The sequence below is a fragment of the Alligator mississippiensis genome, chromosome 2 (genome assembly GCF_030867095.1).
Source record: "Alligator mississippiensis isolate rAllMis1 chromosome 2, rAllMis1, whole genome shotgun sequence".
Taxonomy (NCBI): Eukaryota; Metazoa; Chordata; order Crocodylia; family Alligatoridae; genus Alligator; species Alligator mississippiensis.
Genome location: NC_081825.1, coordinates 227569075 through 227588825, shown reverse-complemented (window position 1 = coordinate 227588825; position 19751 = coordinate 227569075). Strand labels below are relative to the sequence as shown.

Below are 19751 nucleotides of genomic sequence, written 5' to 3'. Positions count from 1 at the left end.
GCTGAGAACAAGTTGGAAGGTGGGAAGCCCCAGGGTCTATGGTTGGTTGGTCAGAGAAGCATAATCAGCATTTGCATTCTCTTTTGCATAGTGCATTAGAAATACCTTAAAGAAAGAAAGCATCAAGAGGCTGAGGAGCAGAGGGGCCTTCATGTTGGGGATTTGGGATGCAGCCTATGATGAAAGGCTGCATTTTTTTGACAAGTCTTATCCCAAGGGGCAGATGAGAGGAGAAACACAGCAAAAGGACTGGAAACTTCCCTTAAAAAGAGGGAAATGGCATGTCTGCCTCAGATGAAGGGGCCCTGGGTCTTTTACATTGTAGTGCCATCGGGTTGGGAATTTTCTAGGACAGACACTTTTTTCTCTAACATGTTAATATTACAAAGGGATTTGCATGCTCCAAGTCCTAGCAGGACAGGGGTCATACAGCCTGCATGCTGGCTCCGGCCCGTGGAGCCATATGATCTTGGCCCACAGACATGGGGCTTCAGCAACTGGATTGACCCAGTTTGAGTCAGAGGCAGGTGGGCACATAGAGCGTGGGACCCAGCTGCCACCGCTACTGCTAGTACGGCTTTTCCTCAGAGTGGCATGGGGAGAGTGCTTTTCTGGGCAGCAGGGGAGTTTTGTCAACAGTCACTTTCCCCTGCTGCCATAGGGACAAGCACTGGCTATGACCACTCTTCTTGTGCCAGCACGGGGAAGAGTGGTGCAATGGGTGCTATCCCTCTGCAGCTGCTGGAAAAAAGGGTGACAGCAGCTGGGTCCTATCACCCACCTGTCACTCACCAGTTCTCTGACCCAAGCTGGGTCAGTGTGGCTCACAGCCTGAAAAGATTGCTGATCCCTGTACTAAGAGGCTTGTTTGGAGAGTTAGTAAAGCTGTGAGGGCTGGAGCCTGTGGGCTCTGTGAAGCTTCAAGGGTACTGTTCTAGGCTGAGCTTCTAATCCTGTTACAATTCCAGGTGGGTTTGATTTAAGTAGGATATCCCCTAGGGCACCTGTTACATAGGATGTTGGCAGCAGTTCTGGGCTTTGGCTGGAAAGGTAGAAAGCATAGCCAGGCAGTGTGTCCTGTCTAGCCAGCAGGGCATTTGCCCCTTCCCCTCTCTCTCTGATGTGTGGCCACTGTAGTCAACCATTCCCTCCCTTCCCCCCTCCTCCCCAACATGCATTTGGCAGAGGAGGATGAAGGAGCATAGCAGAACAGGCCTGGCCTGGTTGACAACAGATGGGAGATGCTATCAGCAGGCTGGGCTGGGCTGGGATGAAAGGGTTTCAGCAACCCAGCTTCTCCCAGCTCTGCTTCTCTTTTTATCATTGTGGTAACATTGTTCTTGGGAGAACACACCTGTTGGGAGCTGAGCCTCATACAGACCCTTTCCCTCTGCAACTGGCAGCACTTGAAAGAATGACTCTCCCCAAGCTAAGTGTTCCTCTCATCTGCGATGGAAGGATGGGGCTGGGCTTATGCTCTCCCTCAAATTCCAGCTTTGCCAGTGTAGCTAGCTCACAAGTCTCTCTAGAACAGGAGTTTTCAACCAAGGGTATGCGTACCTCTGGGGGTACTTGGGATGGCCCAGGGGGTACTCGGCACTTCAGCTGTCACCATGCCGCTGCCACTTCTGCCACTGTTGCGCCACCGGCACGCTCTCCAATTGGCTGCGGGGGACACCTCTCCCAAACCCGTCGCTCATCAACTGGCTGCCGGGGGACTCCTTCCTCCTTGACTGGCCACCAGGGGTAACCCAAAAAAATTGAAAACCCCACGCTCTAGAAGGATGGCATGGTATCCCCATTCCATTGCCAACAGGCTGTTGTACTCCTAAAGACTAAAGGCCCCTCTCCTCATCTCCCTACTTCCTCTAGCAGTGCCTGTATTTTGGAACCCCCTGTTCCTGGAGTAGAGTAGAGCATCCTCAGCAGTGAAGCGTTGTCTTTAAACTCTTGCCTAAAAGCCCCTGAAACAAAACCCACTGAAAGAGATCCCCAAGCACGTGGGGCCGGATGGATACGTGATTTGCAAAACCCTCTCTCCAATAACTTTAGCCCTTGTCCTAAAAGAGCCTACAGCATAACGGAGGCAGAGGATGGGCTGCACTAGAAAGCCTGCAGGAGGGGAAAATGTGTGTTCTTAACTCTCTTGCTTGATCATTTTGAGGGAAGCCCCCAAATTCCAGAGAATGCTAGGATGGGTAGAGGATTTCCTTGTGTAAGAGAGGGGAGAGGGAAAAGGAGCTGATTAGGGCATGTGCCGCAATATCATGGAGGCTGTGCCTCTATCATGGCTGGTGGAATCCCCGAGGTGATGCCATACAGCCTATCCATATATTTCCAGGCACTGGCTCTTCCCAATAGCCTGAAACTTACCTTTGCTGCCTTTTTTGAGAGTTTGGCCCTCATTACTGGGAGTGGGAGAGACCCTGCTGCTGACATATATCAAGTTCTCTCTTTCTCTGGTGTTGCAGTGCTGCCGACTTGCTCCCCCTTGGATTTTCACTGTGACAATGGGAAGTGCATCCGCCGCTCATGGGTCTGTGATGGAGACAATGACTGTGAAGATGATTCTGATGAACAGGACTGCCGTAAGTTAACCCCTGAAGGGGAGGATGAGTTGCTGTGGAGAGAATAGATGTTGCCCTGGCCAGCTAGAGTTGAAACCCAAAGGGTTTAACCAGTGATATAACTTTGTTGCAGGACCATAAAAGCATCTTCCCCAAGTCAAGACCCATGGCTCACGTAATCCATATACTGCCTCTAGCAGAGGTCATTACCTGATGCCTCAGAGGAGGGTGACCCTCCCCCATTGCACCTGGCTGATTGTGCAGCTCTGCATCATGGGGGAGGGGTGGCTTCCCTTTCCCAGCTGGAGAACAGCTTACACCCTGCTGCCTCTTAGTTAATGTCCCATGAAACACTTCCCCTCATTTCCCAATGAGCCAAGCTTCTCATGTGCTTCTCACAGAAATGCCTACCCTGTGCTAAATCCCACTGAGCAGTTTGTCTGGCTGGTTTCCTGTGGCCTAGGGTTCCCCTGTCTGACTGTTGTGTGAGGCTGTCATCATAGTCCTCTGCCTTCAGACCAGTTTCACCAAAGAGAGTGTTGACACTGGCCTGGCCAGAGACCTGGTCATACAGGAGCTTGTCACACTATCCTCAAAACAGCCCTGCTTATACCACACTATCTCTGGTAGTACCTGGGATGGTCTCATGCTACTTAAACCAATTGAAGCTGAATGGGATTATACTCTGACCCTTACAGATTGGCTCCCTCCTTCCCTCCCCTTTTGTATAGGGATGAGAGAGGTTAGTTGGGGTCAGCTTTCATAACTAAAAGGTTGGTCACTGATTGAATTCCCCCCCTCCCCTCTCCCCTGGTTGTCTGTTGCCCCATCTCAGTGACTGCTAGTACCATGCTGGAGAACCGGCCTTTCCAGCCTTTCCTGTGTTAACGAAGGTCATAACCCCTCTTGAGCTGCACCTGGTGTTTGGAACTGAGTTTTTTGCTGTCTCTCTGGGGCTTTCAGCTCCCTGATACAATGTCATTTTGCTGTAAGTTTTTCAACTGTGGAGGGAGGAGTGTGCAAGAGGCTCTATGTGCACACAGTCCTCAATGCACTCGGTGTCTGCTTCTTCTCTGGACAGCTGCAGAGGGTAACGCTCACCGATCAAGTGCCTCATGCCAATTTTTCATTCCTTACCATGGAAGAAACACCACTTGACAGGAATTCCACCCCAGTCTCTCCCTTTGTATGGAGTGGGTTGGTAGGGATTAGAGTTCCAGGGTGTTGATTTTTGTGATGCTTTGAATAGGATAACCAAGTCCAGTTTTCAGTTTCAACTTCTGTGCCCTGTTCTTAACTCATTAATAGGGTCAGCCCACACTGCCATTCTTCAGTGCAAAGATTTGTGGTTCTGCTGTTTGGTAGCTTAAGGTAATAGTCTCTGGTTCCATTCTGTATTGTGTTTTCAGGCAACAGAACAGGAGGGCAAGAGTGATGGTTTTATTGAGAAATATAAGTCTAAAATCAATGTTGCTGAGGGATGCTGATGGCTTGTTTTTTCAGCCTAGGAAGGGTTAAACACCATACCTCTGATGTATTCATGTCCTTTCTTGAGAGCATCACTTATTGGTTGCACCTAGTGATCTTCAGCAAACCTCAGAACAAAATGGTCCAACATAAATTCAACAATTACCTTTCCCTAGCTTATGCTGTGCTTTGAAACTGGGCTGGCTGGTTCTTCAAGGCTTAGACCTTCCAGCTACAGACCCTTTGTCATGACTGCTTCCTGGCTGCATATCAAGGAAGGAGGTCCAACAGTAGGTTTCTGTTCTGTGAGGGTTAGAATGGAGAAGATTCTCTGCTGGGATCCTGTGCTGGCTTTTACCCCCTCTGGTCCCTACTACTTGCTGTCCTATGGTGAGGTAAGAAGGGTGAGATTTTGGTGACATCCACTGTGTGTGTGTGTGTGTGGGGGGGGGGGGGTGCACATTTTTCCAAGATACCCTTTTGTTCTCAGCTGCAGACTTGGGTGTACAAAATAAATTTTGTCTCGTCTTCAGCTCACTCTCCATTGTGTCCCTGCAGCTCCAAGGGAGTGTGAGGAAGATGAGTTCTCATGTCAAAATGGGTACTGCATCCGCAGCCTGTGGCACTGTGATGGTGACAATGATTGTGGTGATAACAGTGATGAGCAGTGTGGTGAGTGACATGAACCAAGGAATGCCTGATGGAATGCTTAGTGGGTGCCTGATGCATAAAGCATTCTGCCTACAACAGATGCTTACAAAGGGATGAGCTATCTGCTAGGTGCCATTGCTTTTCTAATGGTTTGTAGGGCCACACAGGTGGCTTGTCTGGAGGAGTTATGTGGGGATATGTTTGCCAGGGTTTACTGGGTGGCATTTGAGGCTGTGTGGCTCCCCCTTGAAGCAAAATTACGGTCTAATCTCCTCTACTCATGCTGGAACCAGTTGTTCCTTGATACACAGTTCTGAATTCCTGTGGATTCCTTCTTAATCCAGCACTCACTACTGATTAAAAATGTAGTAGTAGGAGTGATCTTGCACTTTGTGCCTGAAAACTGGTCTAACATCTCTCCCAACTGTACAGTTGATCTAATAAAAGATAATGCTAAAAATCCTCACTTCTGTGATTAAAAAAATGAGCATTGGTGTTTTGCCCAGGTACTATGTAGCATGGGCGTATTTGGGTGCTCTGAGGGAAGTTGGGTGCAGTGAGCAACACTGGCATTTTTTAATGCCTTCAAGGACCCTGGGCTCTAACTAATTATCTTTCCATCTATGTCCTGCAGACATGAGAAAGTGCTCAGAGAAGGAATTTCGCTGTAGCGATGGCAGCTGCATAGCTGAACATTGGTTCTGTGATGGAGATACAGACTGCAAGGACGGCTCAGATGAAGAGAGCTGCCGTAAGTCAGCTCCCTGTTATGTTGGACCTGCTACCAACACTGGGTTTGTTTTGTCATGTAATGAATGGTGGAAATGAGCTGACCCTGCCTATGTTAGTGGCTTAGCTGTGTTCCAGCTCCGCTGCAGGGCCCACTGCCAACCCTACAGTGCAGGCTGAGTACAGCATCCCTCTGAACGTCAGCTTGGACAGGCATATTGTGACAGCTCCAGGCTGCTGCTTCCTTCTGCTCCCAGGCTGGTGTGACCTTGAGCCTGAGCAAGGAAGGCTGCACCAGGGAAAGCCACCCTATACAGTACTTGTGGAGAGAGGATTTCTCCCCCACTTTTGTCTGATTCCTGTAGGAAGTTTTCGAGGAGCTCTGCCTGCTGGCAGCATTCTTGTGGCCTGGGAGCCGGAAGCCTGACCATCAGTGGTGCAGCGGTGCCACCTGCCTCCCTGCTCTTTAGTTTGGATATTTTATATAGAACTTTGTGCAGTACAAGCTGAAGTCTATGAAATGGCTGGGCTGGGTGTCAGGGATCGTGCAGTTGCTTTCCCCCTTCTACAGGGCCTGTAGCGACTTGGGCAGGATCCTAGTATCCCCACCCCCACCCTTCCCCACCACCCTCTGCACCTCCCTGCTGTGTCTGAGCAGCAGTTAGTATCTGTAGAGGTTGCTCCCATCCCCCGCCCTTCTCTCAAGGGCATTTTGCAGAATTTGTTCTAGATAGGAGGAAACTTCAAAAGGCTTTGGGAGGGGGATCAGGGCCTCCAGCTCCTGAAGGGCAGGGGGTGTGTGTATGTGGGGGAGTTGTCTTTTATCTCTCCAGATAATGAGTGTTGGCAGGGAGCCAAGGGCTGCAGTGATTTCTGAGCCAGGAAAGGGCTCTGAGAGGAAGCCAACCTCCCTCCCTCCTTCCCACTCCCTTGCCTGTCCCTTCCCTGCAAGCCATGAACAGGCCCTGGGGAAAAGGGTGGGGGCAGGAAGGGGAGATCTCCAACTGAACCCTGCATGATAGGGTGGAGTAGAAACGGCGCTCCCACTTTCCTTAGTGTACTCCAAAGTGTAGACCTGTCCCTTTCCTTAATCTATAAGACATTTAAAGATCAGTACTTCATTCTGAAGCAGTTTGTCTCCTATCCGGGCTTATTGTGTCAGCCTCCCTGTGGCTGCCAGCTGCTGCCTTTTTCCCCGTCTAACTCCACCCTTGACTTTATATCTCTCTAGGCCAGTGGTTCTCAGTCATTTTGGAGTCCTGACCTTCTTAAGAATGTTATAGCGCTCCTTACCTTCATGATCTCATGGTATAGATACAAAAGTAAGACTACAATCCCATTGCGACTTCTCTAGCAATCCAAGAAAGATCCAAGGTCCCTATCCCATTGTCTCTCTTGCCTCAGCTAACTCTATGGATAATCAGAGTATTAGGATAGGGTTTCTTGGTCCAAGCCTTGTGTGCCTAAATGTTTTCCTTCTCCAAAAGGTGTTCTAGGGTTCCCGTCCTGGTGGGGGAGGGGGAGGAGGAGGGGTTCAGGGAAAGGGAGGTAGAGGGAGAGAAGAATTCAGTCTCTGTTGTACTGAGCCATCTAGGAAATTCTCATGGCTGCACAGAAAAATGTATCCATGTAGCTGACTCTGAGCAGGGCAGTAGGCAAACCCTTAGCATCCTGTGCCCTGTACAGGGTTACTCTGTCTGACAAGGATTGCTAGTGATAAGGAGTGGTCTGTTTTGGCAACGTTCTGTAGGAAAGCGACACTTCAAAGGCCTAGTGCAGACTTGGGTGCCTTGCTGCTGTGCTCTTTTCCTTCCTGTTGGATTTTGAGTATGATAGTATGGTGAGGTTCACTGTACCCCAAAAGCTGGTTTTATTTTAAGAGGCAGAGGCTTGGGCCAGGATGTAAGGAAGCCCTTGCTTCTCAGGTGGCTCATTGTTTTGCATCTCCTCTGAGGTTTAATAAACTACACAAGCCTTTCATAGAGGCATTATTATTAGCTTTTATTTGAATAAAACTTCAGGAGATCACCAAGCACAGGTCAGCTAGTTTGTTTGTTTTTTAATTTTTATTTATTCATCCTTTACCGGCAAAGATGACTGCATCCAGTGTGATGGGGAGAAGAGAAAAAAGAAATGGAAAAGAAACAGGGAGGGCGAAGAGAGAAAAGGAGAAAAAAAGGGAAAAAGGAGAAAAGAGAGAGGAAAGAGAGAGGAGGGGGTGGAGGCGAGGTCACTTGGGTACATAGGTGACTTATAAGCCTGATCTTTGCCTTGAACAATCTGCTGCAGCAGGGGCAGGAAAGCATGAGGACTGGGTGTGAGAAGTTTTCATTTTCCTAGCCACGCGTTTCTTCATTGCTTCTGCCAAGTGTTGCTGTTCGAAGGCCAATGCTCTGTTCTGGATTGATGACCTCTAGGAAAAATGGTTGCGAGTGATTTGCTCCCACGACTCCGGGTCGATGCTGAAACTCTTTAGGGACACCTTTAGGGTGTCCTTGTACTGCTTCTTTGGTGTGCCGCAAGAATGTACTCAATTTGACAGTTCGCTGTAGAAGATTTTCTTAGCAGGCAAGTGTTGGGCATTCTTGAAAGGTGGCCGGCCCATCTTAGCTGCACTAGTTTCAGTAGAGTGTGAATGCTGGGTAGAGTCTTCTACTGTTTATGGAGAGTTTATGAAGACTGTAAAAGACTATAATCCATCAGCGACATGAAGTATGTGTTACAAATCCTTGATCTGTTATGGTGTGAGACTCGGGATTTCTAAGTCAAAATAACTTCTACAAATCCTTGGTCTGTTATGGTAAGTCAAATAGAGCAAGCTCAGCATATGACTTCACACAATCCTTTTAACAGCTAATGTGTTTATAGCATATAATTTTATAAAATAATCACGTGTAGGAGCTAATCTCAGAAGAAGTATCCCAGAAATACCCCAATACCAGGCACACACGTTATTCTTACTAGTAACTGCCTGGCATTCTGAAAAGAATAAAAGTAAAAAGTGCAAGATATGCAAATTATTTTGTTCAGTGGAAAGGAAAAGATTCTTACAAACAATTCTAAAATAGATGACTTAACTTAAGGTCATGTAAAGTTTAGTTAGACCCTGCCATAACTAACAAAGCAAAATGGGAGTTGGTTAACTATTTAATAAAAACTACAAGATCTTATTTTAATAAGCACATAAACCAACTAAGAACATATGCCAGCAGAAACCAGTATTACCTGGTGTCCCAAGCACAGAAGGGGGAGTCAGCATTCCTGGGGTCCTGTTCTTGCCTTGTTCTCTGTCCCTTCCCATCTCTATGACTTCCTTTCTGTAACATAGGGTTAACTTTTTTGAAGTACAGAGCTCTGAATAAGGTAGTTGATTTAGGAAGCCACTGTTGCAGTATTACCAACCCCACCATGCTAAAATTGAAACAAACCCTTAAAAAATCAAGAGATTGGCATGTAAATCATAAGATGATATTTTTGAAGTGTGTGTGTAGGGGGATTATTTGTGAAGGTGTGGGGGACTGTGGGTGTGTGTGTGGGGTTTGGAGCCCAGGAAGGGAGGGTCACCACACACCCTGGCAGGATGCAGGGTACTGTGGGACAGTAGTGAAGGGCAGCAGCAGGGCTGGGGATGCTGTGGCTTGGGAGTCAGGGGCAGACTCACAGAGACAGACAGCACCTAGCTGGTAAGTGGAGGGGAAGGGGCGAGGGGGAAGAGGAGGAGGAGGCAGGAAGATGGAGGCCCCCACGGTGAAGGAGGTAGTGGGGTAGGGGCCCTAGGGCTGGGGCAGGTGAATGGGGCCCTAGGACTGGGGCAGGTCATCCAGAGGCGTAGGGGGGTGCAGCTCCCCACATCTGCACGCGCCCTTGGGAGAGGCATGGGAGGGCATGTGCCTCCTGCGGGGCAGAGGCGGGCTGCCCACTGCAGGCTTGGGGCTCTCTGTCCTGCTGCCTTTGCCCCAGGAGCTCAGCTGTGGAATGCCATTGCTGCCCACCAGGTGGGCAGGGAACATGGGACATGCTGGCTGCGCAGTACGTCCCCTGCCTGCCCAGCAACAGGAAGCACACTGGCGTTGCGTGGCTGAGCTCCAGGGGCAAAGGCAGGAAGGTGCAGAGCCCCAGCCTGCAATGGGCAGCCCACCTCTGCCCCTCATGGGGCACATGCCTCCCCTGGGGGTGGTCCTCCCCCGCGCCTCTGGACAACCAGCCCCGGTGCCCCGTTTACCCCATCCTCTGTTCCTCCCTACTCCCTCCTTCACTGTAGGGACCTTGATCTCCCCCCTCGTCCCTTCCCCTCCAAAGACTTCCTCTCAGACTTACCAGCTGAGAAAATCCAGATATTTGAGGGTTCGATCAGGAGATAATGAGTTATTTTGATTTAGAAATCCTGAGTCTTACGATGTTTTCACAACAGTTGGCATTACTGCTATTGCATACAGCTGTCAGTTCCTTTCCAGTGAAACACAGATAATGTTAGTGCTGTGGCCATACCGATGCCTGGTTGGAAGGAGGCAACTGCTTGTCGACATACATTATATATTCTGCACCACCTGCTTTGTGGGCCCCCTTATTCTACCAGCATAATCATAGACTGGCTTGTTTCTCTGTCATTAGCTGCCTTTTCTTTTTGGTTCTCTTATTAGCATCAGACGTTCCAGCTGCAACCTGCAGCTTGGAGGAGTTCCAGTGTGCATATGGGCGCTGCATCCTGGATATCTACCACTGTGATGGGGACGATGACTGTGGGGACTGGTCAGATGAATCTGACTGCTGTAAGTCAGCAGCAATGGAGTAAGCTACTGGGTCCAAGCAACTGTTTTACAAGCCCAGATGGGGTGGAGAGCACTGGCTAGATCTGGAGAAGGTGCTCCCAATACTGGGGCCGAGTCTGGCATTAACTAAGAGGAAAGGTGCAATGCCCAGGGGAAGGTAGCCACTGGTGTAGCCCAGGCTGGTTTCATGGTGGATGGTGTCAGGGCCATTGTCTAGTTGGAACTTTAGACACATAGGTTGAAGCATTTTCTCATAAGTGCCTGTTTAGACCTAAGTTCTTTGTAGTTGGACATGAGGATGATCATGGGGGATTTGTGATGCTAGAGTTTCTATTGAACCATGATTGGCTTGTCATTAATGTGTTGTGTCCTCCCTGCAGCATCTCACCAACCATGCCGCTCCGGAGAGTTCATGTGCAACAGTGGCTTGTGCATCAATGCAAGTTGGAGATGTGATGGTGACTTTGACTGTGATGACCAGTCGGATGAAAAGAACTGCAGTAAGTAGCGAGGGGCAAGACAGATACGGTTTATGCCCGTGATATGAAGCAAAGGAGAATTTAGGGTGTTGGGTTGATGGGTCAAATTATGGTTGCTCCAACTAGTTGTTTCTCCCTTTTTTCCCCAGCTACATCCATGTGCACAGCTGACCAATTCCGTTGTAGATCAGGGCGCTGTGTCCGTCTGTCATGGCGCTGTGATGGAGAGGATGACTGCTCTGACAACAGTGATGAAGAGAACTGTGAGAACACAGGTCAGGCCTAGTAGGGGGCTGCTCTGCCTTGAATCCCATAGGTAGCTAAATACTGGTCACCTTCCTTCCCTCTCACATGTACTTCTCTTCTGGGTGTCCTCCTTGATCTCAGCCACAGATTCTGTGAATCCCTGTGCCAGGGAAAATACAGGCAATTTTCCTCATCCTGCTACAGAAGATAAACACTTGTTTTCTTGCTCTGGTTTGCTGGCTGAGCTTGGAAGGCAACTACTTTATGACTTCAGCTTTAGGAAGCTGGCTTTATGCTCCATCTTGAACTTCACAGCCACTAGTGATCTTCCTGACTAAATATTATACCCCTTCTCTTTTCCAAATTATCCTCTTATTATAAGCTGCTGTGGATCTGTCTGTCTGAGATATTAGGAACGTGTGGAAATATTGCTTTATCTGAGGGACTGAGTCGAGATCAATAAGGGTCTGGTCCTTGGGGCCCTTCTATGACCTTTTTTGCAGGTAGATTCCAGCACAATCATAGAATCATAGAAGTAGGGTCGGAAGGGACCTTGTAGATCTTCAAGTCCGACCCCCCTGCCTGAGCAGGAGGAAAACTGGGCTCAAGTGACCCCAGCCAGGTAGGCATCGAGCCATTTCCTAAAGACCCCCAGGGTAGGAGCCAGCACCACTTCTATCCTGGGGGTCTTTAAGAAGCGGCTCGATGCCTACCTGGGGAATCATTGGGTCTGTTACATGAAGCAGTGACTAGTGTATCTTTCAGAGGGCTTGATGCCATGTACTCTTAAATATTTGCCCAGGAGTCTCTTTCATTGCTAATATTGGTTATTTATTACCCATTTATTACCATACTTTTATATGGATGGATATGGAGCAGGTGGAGGTGGTAGTGATAGCTGTTGCAGAGCTGGAAGCTTTCCCAAAGGTCTAGCAATATGGAGCTCTCATTTTTCCTTGACTCTGTTGATAGTCAGTGTGTCTGTAGGCCAGGTTATGATATGGAGACTGAACCTGTTGCACTGGTTAGTGGTCACCCCCTAGTGGGTAAATGAGGACCAGGTGTTCGTGCTGATCTTCTTAGCCCCGTCACTTTCTGAATAATGCATCTAAAACAGGTGTTGATCCTGAAAAAGTAATCACATGGCTAAAAGAAGTCTGATAGCCCTGTGGTTGTCACCTGGATAACCAAGGTATCAAGAACAAACTTGAAAAGTTCTAGCCAAGAAACCAAATCAAACCTACAGCACCCTTGAAATAAAAAGTCATGACCAGGATAAATGGGTACACCCAACATTATACGTACACCAGCATGTGCTCTGGAGGATCTTCAGAAAACTGTCAAGAACTACAGTAGATAGATATGGTAAAGGTCAGCTAGTAAAAGTTAACCAAGAGGAACCACTCCCAGTAAACATCTGAAAGCTTGTCTGGTGAGAAGCAGTACATGATGTCCAGTGGCATAGAGACGAGTTGAAGCTTAAGCATTCACAGTAAAGTAGAGAAGTATAATATTGGTAGGTATGAAAGAAAACAGGCTACAAGAACCATCTGTGTGGTAGTTGCCAGTGGGACAAAGCTGATCAATTTGTGTCTTAGCCTTTTTGGGTGCCTATACACAAGTAGACTTAATTAACCAAGTCTGCTGGAGCATGGTAATTACTCCAGCAGACTCCAGTGTCTCACGTATCAGCATTCCCACGCTTAAAAATGGCAGTGGGGGTGCTTTAACTAAAGCTTATTCAGTGAGCTTTAGTTAAAGTGCCCCTACCACCATTTTTAAGCGCAGGGATGCTGATACATAAGACACTGTGGGGGTTTTAATTAGAGTGGTTCTCGGATTAAAGTCCCCTGCCCAGAGCACATGTATAAACTCCCTTTGGTTCTAGACATAGATTTGGATAGCTGAGTTCACAAATCTAAAATATTGTGTTAGTCTGCAAAAATGATAAAAGGTATCTCTCTGTCAGTTATACAGAAAATGTTATAGCACTTCAGATTGCTCTTTTAAAGTGAATCTTGTAAAAGAAGGAAGAAACCAAGTTCCAAGTTGTGTATCCATATAGTTCTTCTATTTATGTTTATCACAGTAGTCTTATTGACCTTCTTTTGTCTTCCACTCAGTTTATTATAAAGGTTTTGCAGTGTAATTAATCTTTCAGTGATCCCTATACATCCCTGTTGCAGTTCATGGATTTTAACAGGTGTAACGCCTTAACCTAGAAATCATGAGTTGCAAGAAATAAGCAAAATGATCTTAGATAAAATTTTGCACGGTCTGTGCCATCCCTTCTGAAGATTGCAGCCCACGTGTGAAATCCTCCTTCCAAAGTTTAGCCTTGAAGGCTGCATATAAATCCCATTCCAAACTTACCACAGTGCAGTTAGAAAAGGGACACACATTGGGTCATGAACAAACCTAATATTCATGATTTGCAGTAGGGTGACGTGTCAAATAAATAAATAAAGGCAGAGGAGGGGTGGACAGCCTAGATCCACTCAAACTTGTGCTGAAAAGGGGCCCAAGAAGTTTGTGGAATCTGCAGCCATTAGAACTTATGCCAGAATTCTCTACTTGGTCTGAAAGAAACAAAATACTTCCTCATAAAGTAACATTAGACCCAGTCCAGAAGGAGATCTGAGATTCTCTGAATCAACACAAGGGAAGAGGGGAGTATAGAAGAAAGTATAAGCTGAGCATAAACTGCCTTCCTAGAATCCAAGGGAGCACAAAGTTAGAAGTGTATCATATAATCCAGGGAGAGGATAGTGGTGAACCTGAGGGAAATGCAATAAGATCAAGTGTAGCCAGTAAGCTTCCTGCTGTACATCTTCTTCTCTTTGCCCAGGATTTGTTCTCCTGTCTGCCAAGTACTCTGCTGGGCTGCTGCTGCTCTGGATATGTTATTATTCCCTTCTGCCCCTGCAGGAAGTCCCCAATGTGCCCCAGACCAGTTTCTCTGTGGGAATGGGCGCTGCATTGGCCACAGGAAGCTGTGCAATGGTGTGAATGACTGTGGAGATGGCAGCGATGAGAGCCCCCAACAAAACTGCCGTAAGTCTTCCTGGTCTCAGCTCACAGAGCCACAGGGATGGGCTGAAGTCAAGTAGAGGTTAACTACACAGATGTTAGTGGGAGCCATGTTCCTACTGAAACAGACTATTAATAGGAGCTATGTCCTGGAGTTTGGGGAAAGATGCTTCAGTAATGGTCCTGCAAGTAGGAGGGAATACTGGGGAGTAATCTTGTGTTCACAGACACCTGAGTGTATCTACAAAGACACTGAATCTCAAAGGAAGCTTTCCAAACCCCAGGGCACAGACTTTAGGAGTTGTTATACCTTGTGTAGAGTCAGTTTAGATGTGTTCCTGTTGTCAAGGGGATGCAGCCTCCTGCAGGGTCTCTTTCCTTCCCTCACTGTCCCCATCTTCCATAGAGGTGTGCTGTTATCTTTACAACCGCGCATCACAGTAACTGCTGCTTTGTGTTCCATCTCTGTCCTCTTCACGTGTTGTCACAGGTCCACGGACAGGCGAGGAGAACTGCAACCTCAGCAATGGTGGCTGTGCTCAGAAGTGCCAGATGGTGCGAGGGATGGTCCAGTGCACCTGCCACACAGGTTATAGGCTTCTGGAGGATGGCCGTTCATGTCAAGGTAAGCAGCAAGGGTAACAGCCCTTCATCCCTCCTCACCACTGCTGGGTGTTTTTCCTGTTGTCAGGGTACCCCCTTCCTTCCACTGCTACAGTAATGATCTTGGAGCTGCAAGTGAAAGGCAGAGTGCAGACTTGGAGACAAACCGGGAGTGAGATTTGGGCACACCATGGAAATATTGGCATCTTTGTAATCACATGGTAACTTTGCCCCCTTGCCCTGTTACAGATGTGAATGAATGTGCAGAGGAAGGTTACTGCAGCCAGGGTTGTACCAACAGTGAAGGTGGCTTCCAGTGCTGGTGCGAGCAAGGTTATGAGCTTCGTCCTGACAAACGCAGCTGCAAAGCTCTGGGTAAGAAGGGACTTTATCTTGTGCAGTAGATTAGTGTTGCCTACACTCTGGTTATTCATTTCAGCAGTATTTTATTGGCCTGGCAAACAGCACAAGAGCTGCTAACCTGGTGCGGGCAAAGTCCAGTTTGTGGGCCAGATCTGGCCAGCAGTGGACTCCATTTGCCAGCAGCCCCTGCCCGCATGGCTGGGGCTGATCTCCATGGAGACCCCAGCTGCAGCTATGTTGTGATAGCACAAGGCTGGGGTTGCCATGGAGACTGGCCCTAGCCACGGTGGCAGGAAGTGTGGCAGGGCAGGGCAGGGGGCTGCTCCGGAGCTGCTGGCATCTTGCGGCGGGGGCAGCTTGATTGGAGACCAGGGCAGAGCCACAATCTGCAGCTTGCATGCTCTGGGCAGAGGCACACAGGCTACAGATTGCAGCTCTGCCCAAGCTTCTTGCAGCAGTAACACCATGGTCCCAAGCCAGGGCAGAGCTGCAATCCTCTGCCTGCATGCCCTTGCCTGGAACATGCAGGCTGCAGATTGCGGCTCTGCCCTGGCCCTGACAAAGCTGGCCCTGCTGCAAGATCCCGCTGCAGAGGCTGTTGGGAAATGGAGTATGGCTGTTGGCTAGATCTGCCTTTTTGCCTGTTCCTGTGCTAACCTGTAAGAGAGGTGGAGCCCTCAGGTCTGTTTCAGAGATGGGCATGATCTGCCCTGAGCAGGACTTCTCCCTGTGCTTGAAGATTAACACTCAGTAATAGGTAGCTCTGTAATTCGGTGCTGGCTCTGCATCTCTCCCTCCCACAGAGGTAGGCCCAGTCCCTGCTTAGGGCAGAAGGGGCTAGAACTTGAAGAAAAAGGGGGATTGTGGGGACTCCAGAAAACCACAAAACAGTGAAGAGGGGCTAGGCACCCAGGGTAGGTGCACAATGCCTGAGGCTGCACTTGTTGTTTTGGTGCTGATCACAGTGGCTCAATCAGCTGTTACTATCATCACAGCTATTTTTTCCTGCCCCCCCACCAAACAGTGCCCAGGGCTGCTTCCTTGATCACCCCCCTTCAGTTATGCCACTGCTACCAGGCGCCTTTCACATTGTCTTCCTGTGTTGTCCTACAGGTCCAGAGCCAGTGCTGCTCTTTGCCAATCGGATCGATATTCGACAGGTGCTGCCTCACCGCTCAGAGTATACATTACTTCTGAACAACCTGGAAAATGCCATTGCCCTGGACTTTCACCACAGCAAGGAGCTGGTGTTCTGGTCTGATGTTACACTAGACCGCATCATGAGGGCCAACCTCAATGGCAGCAACGTGGAAGAGGTGGTGTCTACAGGATTGGAGAGCCCAGGTGCATGGCAGCAATGAGGGCAAAGGCATGGGGAATGGACCAACTATAATGTGCTAGTGGGAAGCAAGACAGTTGGTGATAGCCCTGTTTTTCTGTAATGTCCGCCACCTCCCAGGTATGTCTCTGGTTGGATGGGGATGCTAGTGGATGCTCACTTCCTGCAGTTTCAGTTGTGGTAGTAAGGCCAAGTAGACCCTGAGGGAGGAGGAAGAGGAATTGTTCTTAGCAGCGTAGTCTGCCATTCCTGGTTTCAGTCTGTAATTAACTCTCCACTGGGTTAGGTGGACTTGCTGTTGACTGGATCCATGACAAGCTATACTGGACGGACTCTGGGACATCTCGAATTGAAGTGGCAAATCTGGATGGCACCCACAGGAAAGTGCTTCTCTGGCAGAATCTGGAGAAGCCACGAGCAATTGCGCTGCACCCCATGGAGGGGTGAGTGGAGATCTGGGATTCCAATGAACACCTCTGCTGAACTCTCTGGGAAGAATTCTGAACACATTAGGCCCTTCATTATTCAGCTCATCCTGGGGCTAGGCTTCTCCTTGTTTCCATGCATGGAGCCTTATTTGTGGTCATAGGCACTGCATGTATGCATGGGTTTTGAGAGCCTTAGAAGGCAGGAAGCTTGAGGCCTAGGATTCCTGCTCCATGCTTTTAGATCATGGCAACCTTCAACCAGAATATGTTGTGTGGAAGGTGGGTGGGAGCTTACCTTCCTTGCCTCTCCTGTGCCTGTGACTAAGTCTTGTGGCTCAGGTCATAGGAATAGCTTGTTCTTTCCCTTGATATGAAATGATACTTGGTACTGTCTGTAGGGCCTCAACTTCCCAGACTTCAGGTTTTCCCCTCCTTCCTATAGCACCATCTACTGGACAGATTGGGGCAACACTCCTCGCATTGAGTACTCCAGCATGGATGGTTCGAATCGGCGCATCATTGCCGATACACACCTCTTCTGGCCCAATGGACTGACCATCGACTATGCTGGGCACCGGATGTACTGGGTGGATGCCAAGCATCATGTCATTGAGAGGGCTGACTTGGATGGGAGGAACAGGAAGGCTGTTATCAGTCAGGGTGAGAACTGGGGTACCTGGGAGGACCAGCAGTACCTGTTTTTGAGCTGCTGCTGTATTAATTGTACTTACCTCAACTGGCTGGACATTGTGGGGTGAGCTATGCCATCCCTTTACACCCCTCAGGGATGGGTGCTCCCACTCTTTCTTCCCAATCCTTCTGTTACTGAGAGTTGGATTTGGCTAGTTGAGCCTGTTAAAGGCAGCACTGAGTAAGAGAGTAAGGAACTTTCCCTTGTCTCTCTCCCAGTCTGGCTTTCCTGGGATATGGGTTAATATCTGTCTGTACTGTACTTTTTGCTGCAGGCCTCCCACATCCCTTTGCTATCACGGTGTTTGAGGACAGCCTCTACTGGACAGACTGGCACACAAAGAGCATAAACAGCGCCAACAAGTTCACTGGCAAAAACCAGGAGATTATCCGTAACAAGCTCCACTTTCCTATGGATATTCACACGCTGCATCCTCAGCGCCAGCCAGCAGGTACCTGCAGAGGGGGCAAGGGCAGCATACCAGCTTGGGGACCAGTTACTGTTCTGAGGCAGGGAAGCCCTAGATCTGGACCCTTGGCATAATGACCTGTGTGCCACTCAGCTTCTCTTCTACCCAGATCCATGCTTCTCCTAATCTTTCCTTTGCTGCTGGAGTCAACCCTAACATTCTCCCTTCACCAGCTTGTGATACATTTGGTATGAGGGCCCTCCATTTCATTAGTGGACGGATATTACAAGAGCTCCCTCTGCTGACACTGGGAGATAATAGCTTTTTGTTAGCAAATATTAAAGCCTTGTTTTTAACAAGTTGCTCCTGGATAATTCTATGTATAGATGCTCTTATTCTTCAGTAAAAGAAGTGGAAGTGGATTAGGCTAAAGAGGAATAAAAGTGAGAATAAGATCAAAAGTGTCCATATGTGGATTTATTCTAAAAGAGCTATTCTGCTTTAAATAGACATTCTGCCATTCTGTTAATCAGTGGTGCTCAACCTTTTGGCCCTGATGGCTGGATGAGTGGCAGAGAGCTGGTTCATGGACTGGATCCCTCAGGAGTCACTATGTGGGGTTGGGCCCTGCGCACCTGGGTCAGGCCCCACGCTGCCTCAGCCTAGCCTCACACACCCAAATTGGACCCTGCACTACCTCGGCTCAGACCCATGCTCTTGGATCCTGCCCTGTGCCACCCCAGCCCCTTGCATCTGATCTAGTGTGCCAGACCGTGCTATCCAGCCTGCTGAGCTTCCTGCATATGCAGCAATTAATACTGCTGCCATCCTCCCACCATCACATTTTTAGACTTGTGAAGAGTCCAGTGGGCCTGATGACCCAGTTCCACTGGCTAGATGTGGCCCATGGGTTGGGGGATAACCACCCATGGCCCAGTCTGCCTGATGGGCAGGACAGGAGGTCATAGCAGGCTGTCCCAGAGTGAGACTCCTTTCAGCTTCCCTCCTGCTTCTGGCTAATGTCTCTCTTACTCTTTACTAGTTGCCTTATGTGTGGTTGTGTTTGTTTTTGGCTATTTGAGCAGGGAGAAACCGCTGTGGGGCCAACAATGGTGGCTGCACTCACCTTTGCCTGCCAAGCAACAAGGATTACACCTGTGCCTGCCCCACTGGTTTCCGCAAGACCAGCAGCTATGCCTGTGCACAGAGTAAGTGGGATGGGGATCAGAGCTCGAACACACCAGCCAAACACTCCCAGCCCCAGAGGTACTCCCTGAGAACCACGAATGGAAGTGATCAGAAATGGGATTAAGCAGCATCTGTGTCTCTGCAAAGCTCAGGGTGGATGGGGTGCAGCAGGAAAAGCCTTTAGAGGAAAGAGTGGGGTAGGGTAGAGGCTTGCTGTGGCTTACATTCATTGGTTGGTGGTTCCTCCAGTTTTATATCCTCCTTGACAGGGAGTGATGTTGCTTTTGCACTTTTTGTTGAACACCAGCTTGGCACAGGTTACCTGTATATTGTACATGCCCATTCCTACCCATTTAAACAGAGGTGGTGATAATGTTACCTTGTGCATTACACCTGATTTTGGCTCAGAGACACCCCCACAAGCTAGAGCTGGACCTATTTGGCTCTTATGAAAGATGACCCATTTAAGTCTCGCTGCCAGGTTGATGACAGGAAAACTAGGCCATTTTTGCTTGTTTTGCAGAAAATGGTGAAGAAGAGGCTTGTGATGGATCTATGCCATCTTTGGGGGCACATCTCATGTGTTCCCTGCAAAATGATATCCCCTAAGAAACTGCTTATCAGCACCACGTTCTCTCTCCTCCCCTCCCTCCCCCCAACCCCTCCATGGTGTCACCCTTTTTCAAACTGTGTTGTCTTAGCTTATGAATCAGCATTGAGAGGTGTGTATGCAGTGGAGCTTGAATGTAACAGGAGAATTGTCTGTGTCTGTCACTATGTTGTTGAACTTAG

General features: G+C 48.8%; 1 protein-coding gene across 3 annotated transcripts in view; it reads left to right on the top strand.

Annotated features, from left to right (window-relative positions):
* The window catches only part of LRP4 (LDL receptor related protein 4), a 111759-nt gene that overhangs the window by 69523 nt on the left and 22485 nt on the right, over nucleotides 1-19751 (top strand). The window contains exons 3-16 of one of the 3 annotated variants that reach the window (XM_019476693.2): nucleotides 2472-2588; nucleotides 4593-4706; nucleotides 5320-5436; nucleotides 10055-10183; nucleotides 10564-10683; nucleotides 10812-10937; nucleotides 13837-13962; nucleotides 14429-14563; nucleotides 14791-14916; nucleotides 16018-16248; nucleotides 16530-16686; nucleotides 17114-17331; nucleotides 17637-17813; nucleotides 18857-18979. In XM_019476693.2, the coding sequence (XP_019332238.1) occupies nucleotides 2472-2588; nucleotides 4593-4706; nucleotides 5320-5436; nucleotides 10055-10183; nucleotides 10564-10683; nucleotides 10812-10937; nucleotides 13837-13962; nucleotides 14429-14563; nucleotides 14791-14916; nucleotides 16018-16248; nucleotides 16530-16686; nucleotides 17114-17331; nucleotides 17637-17813; nucleotides 18857-18979 (2016 nt within the window). The other 2 variants (XM_019476692.2, XM_019476696.2) reach the window with 2 other exon arrangements.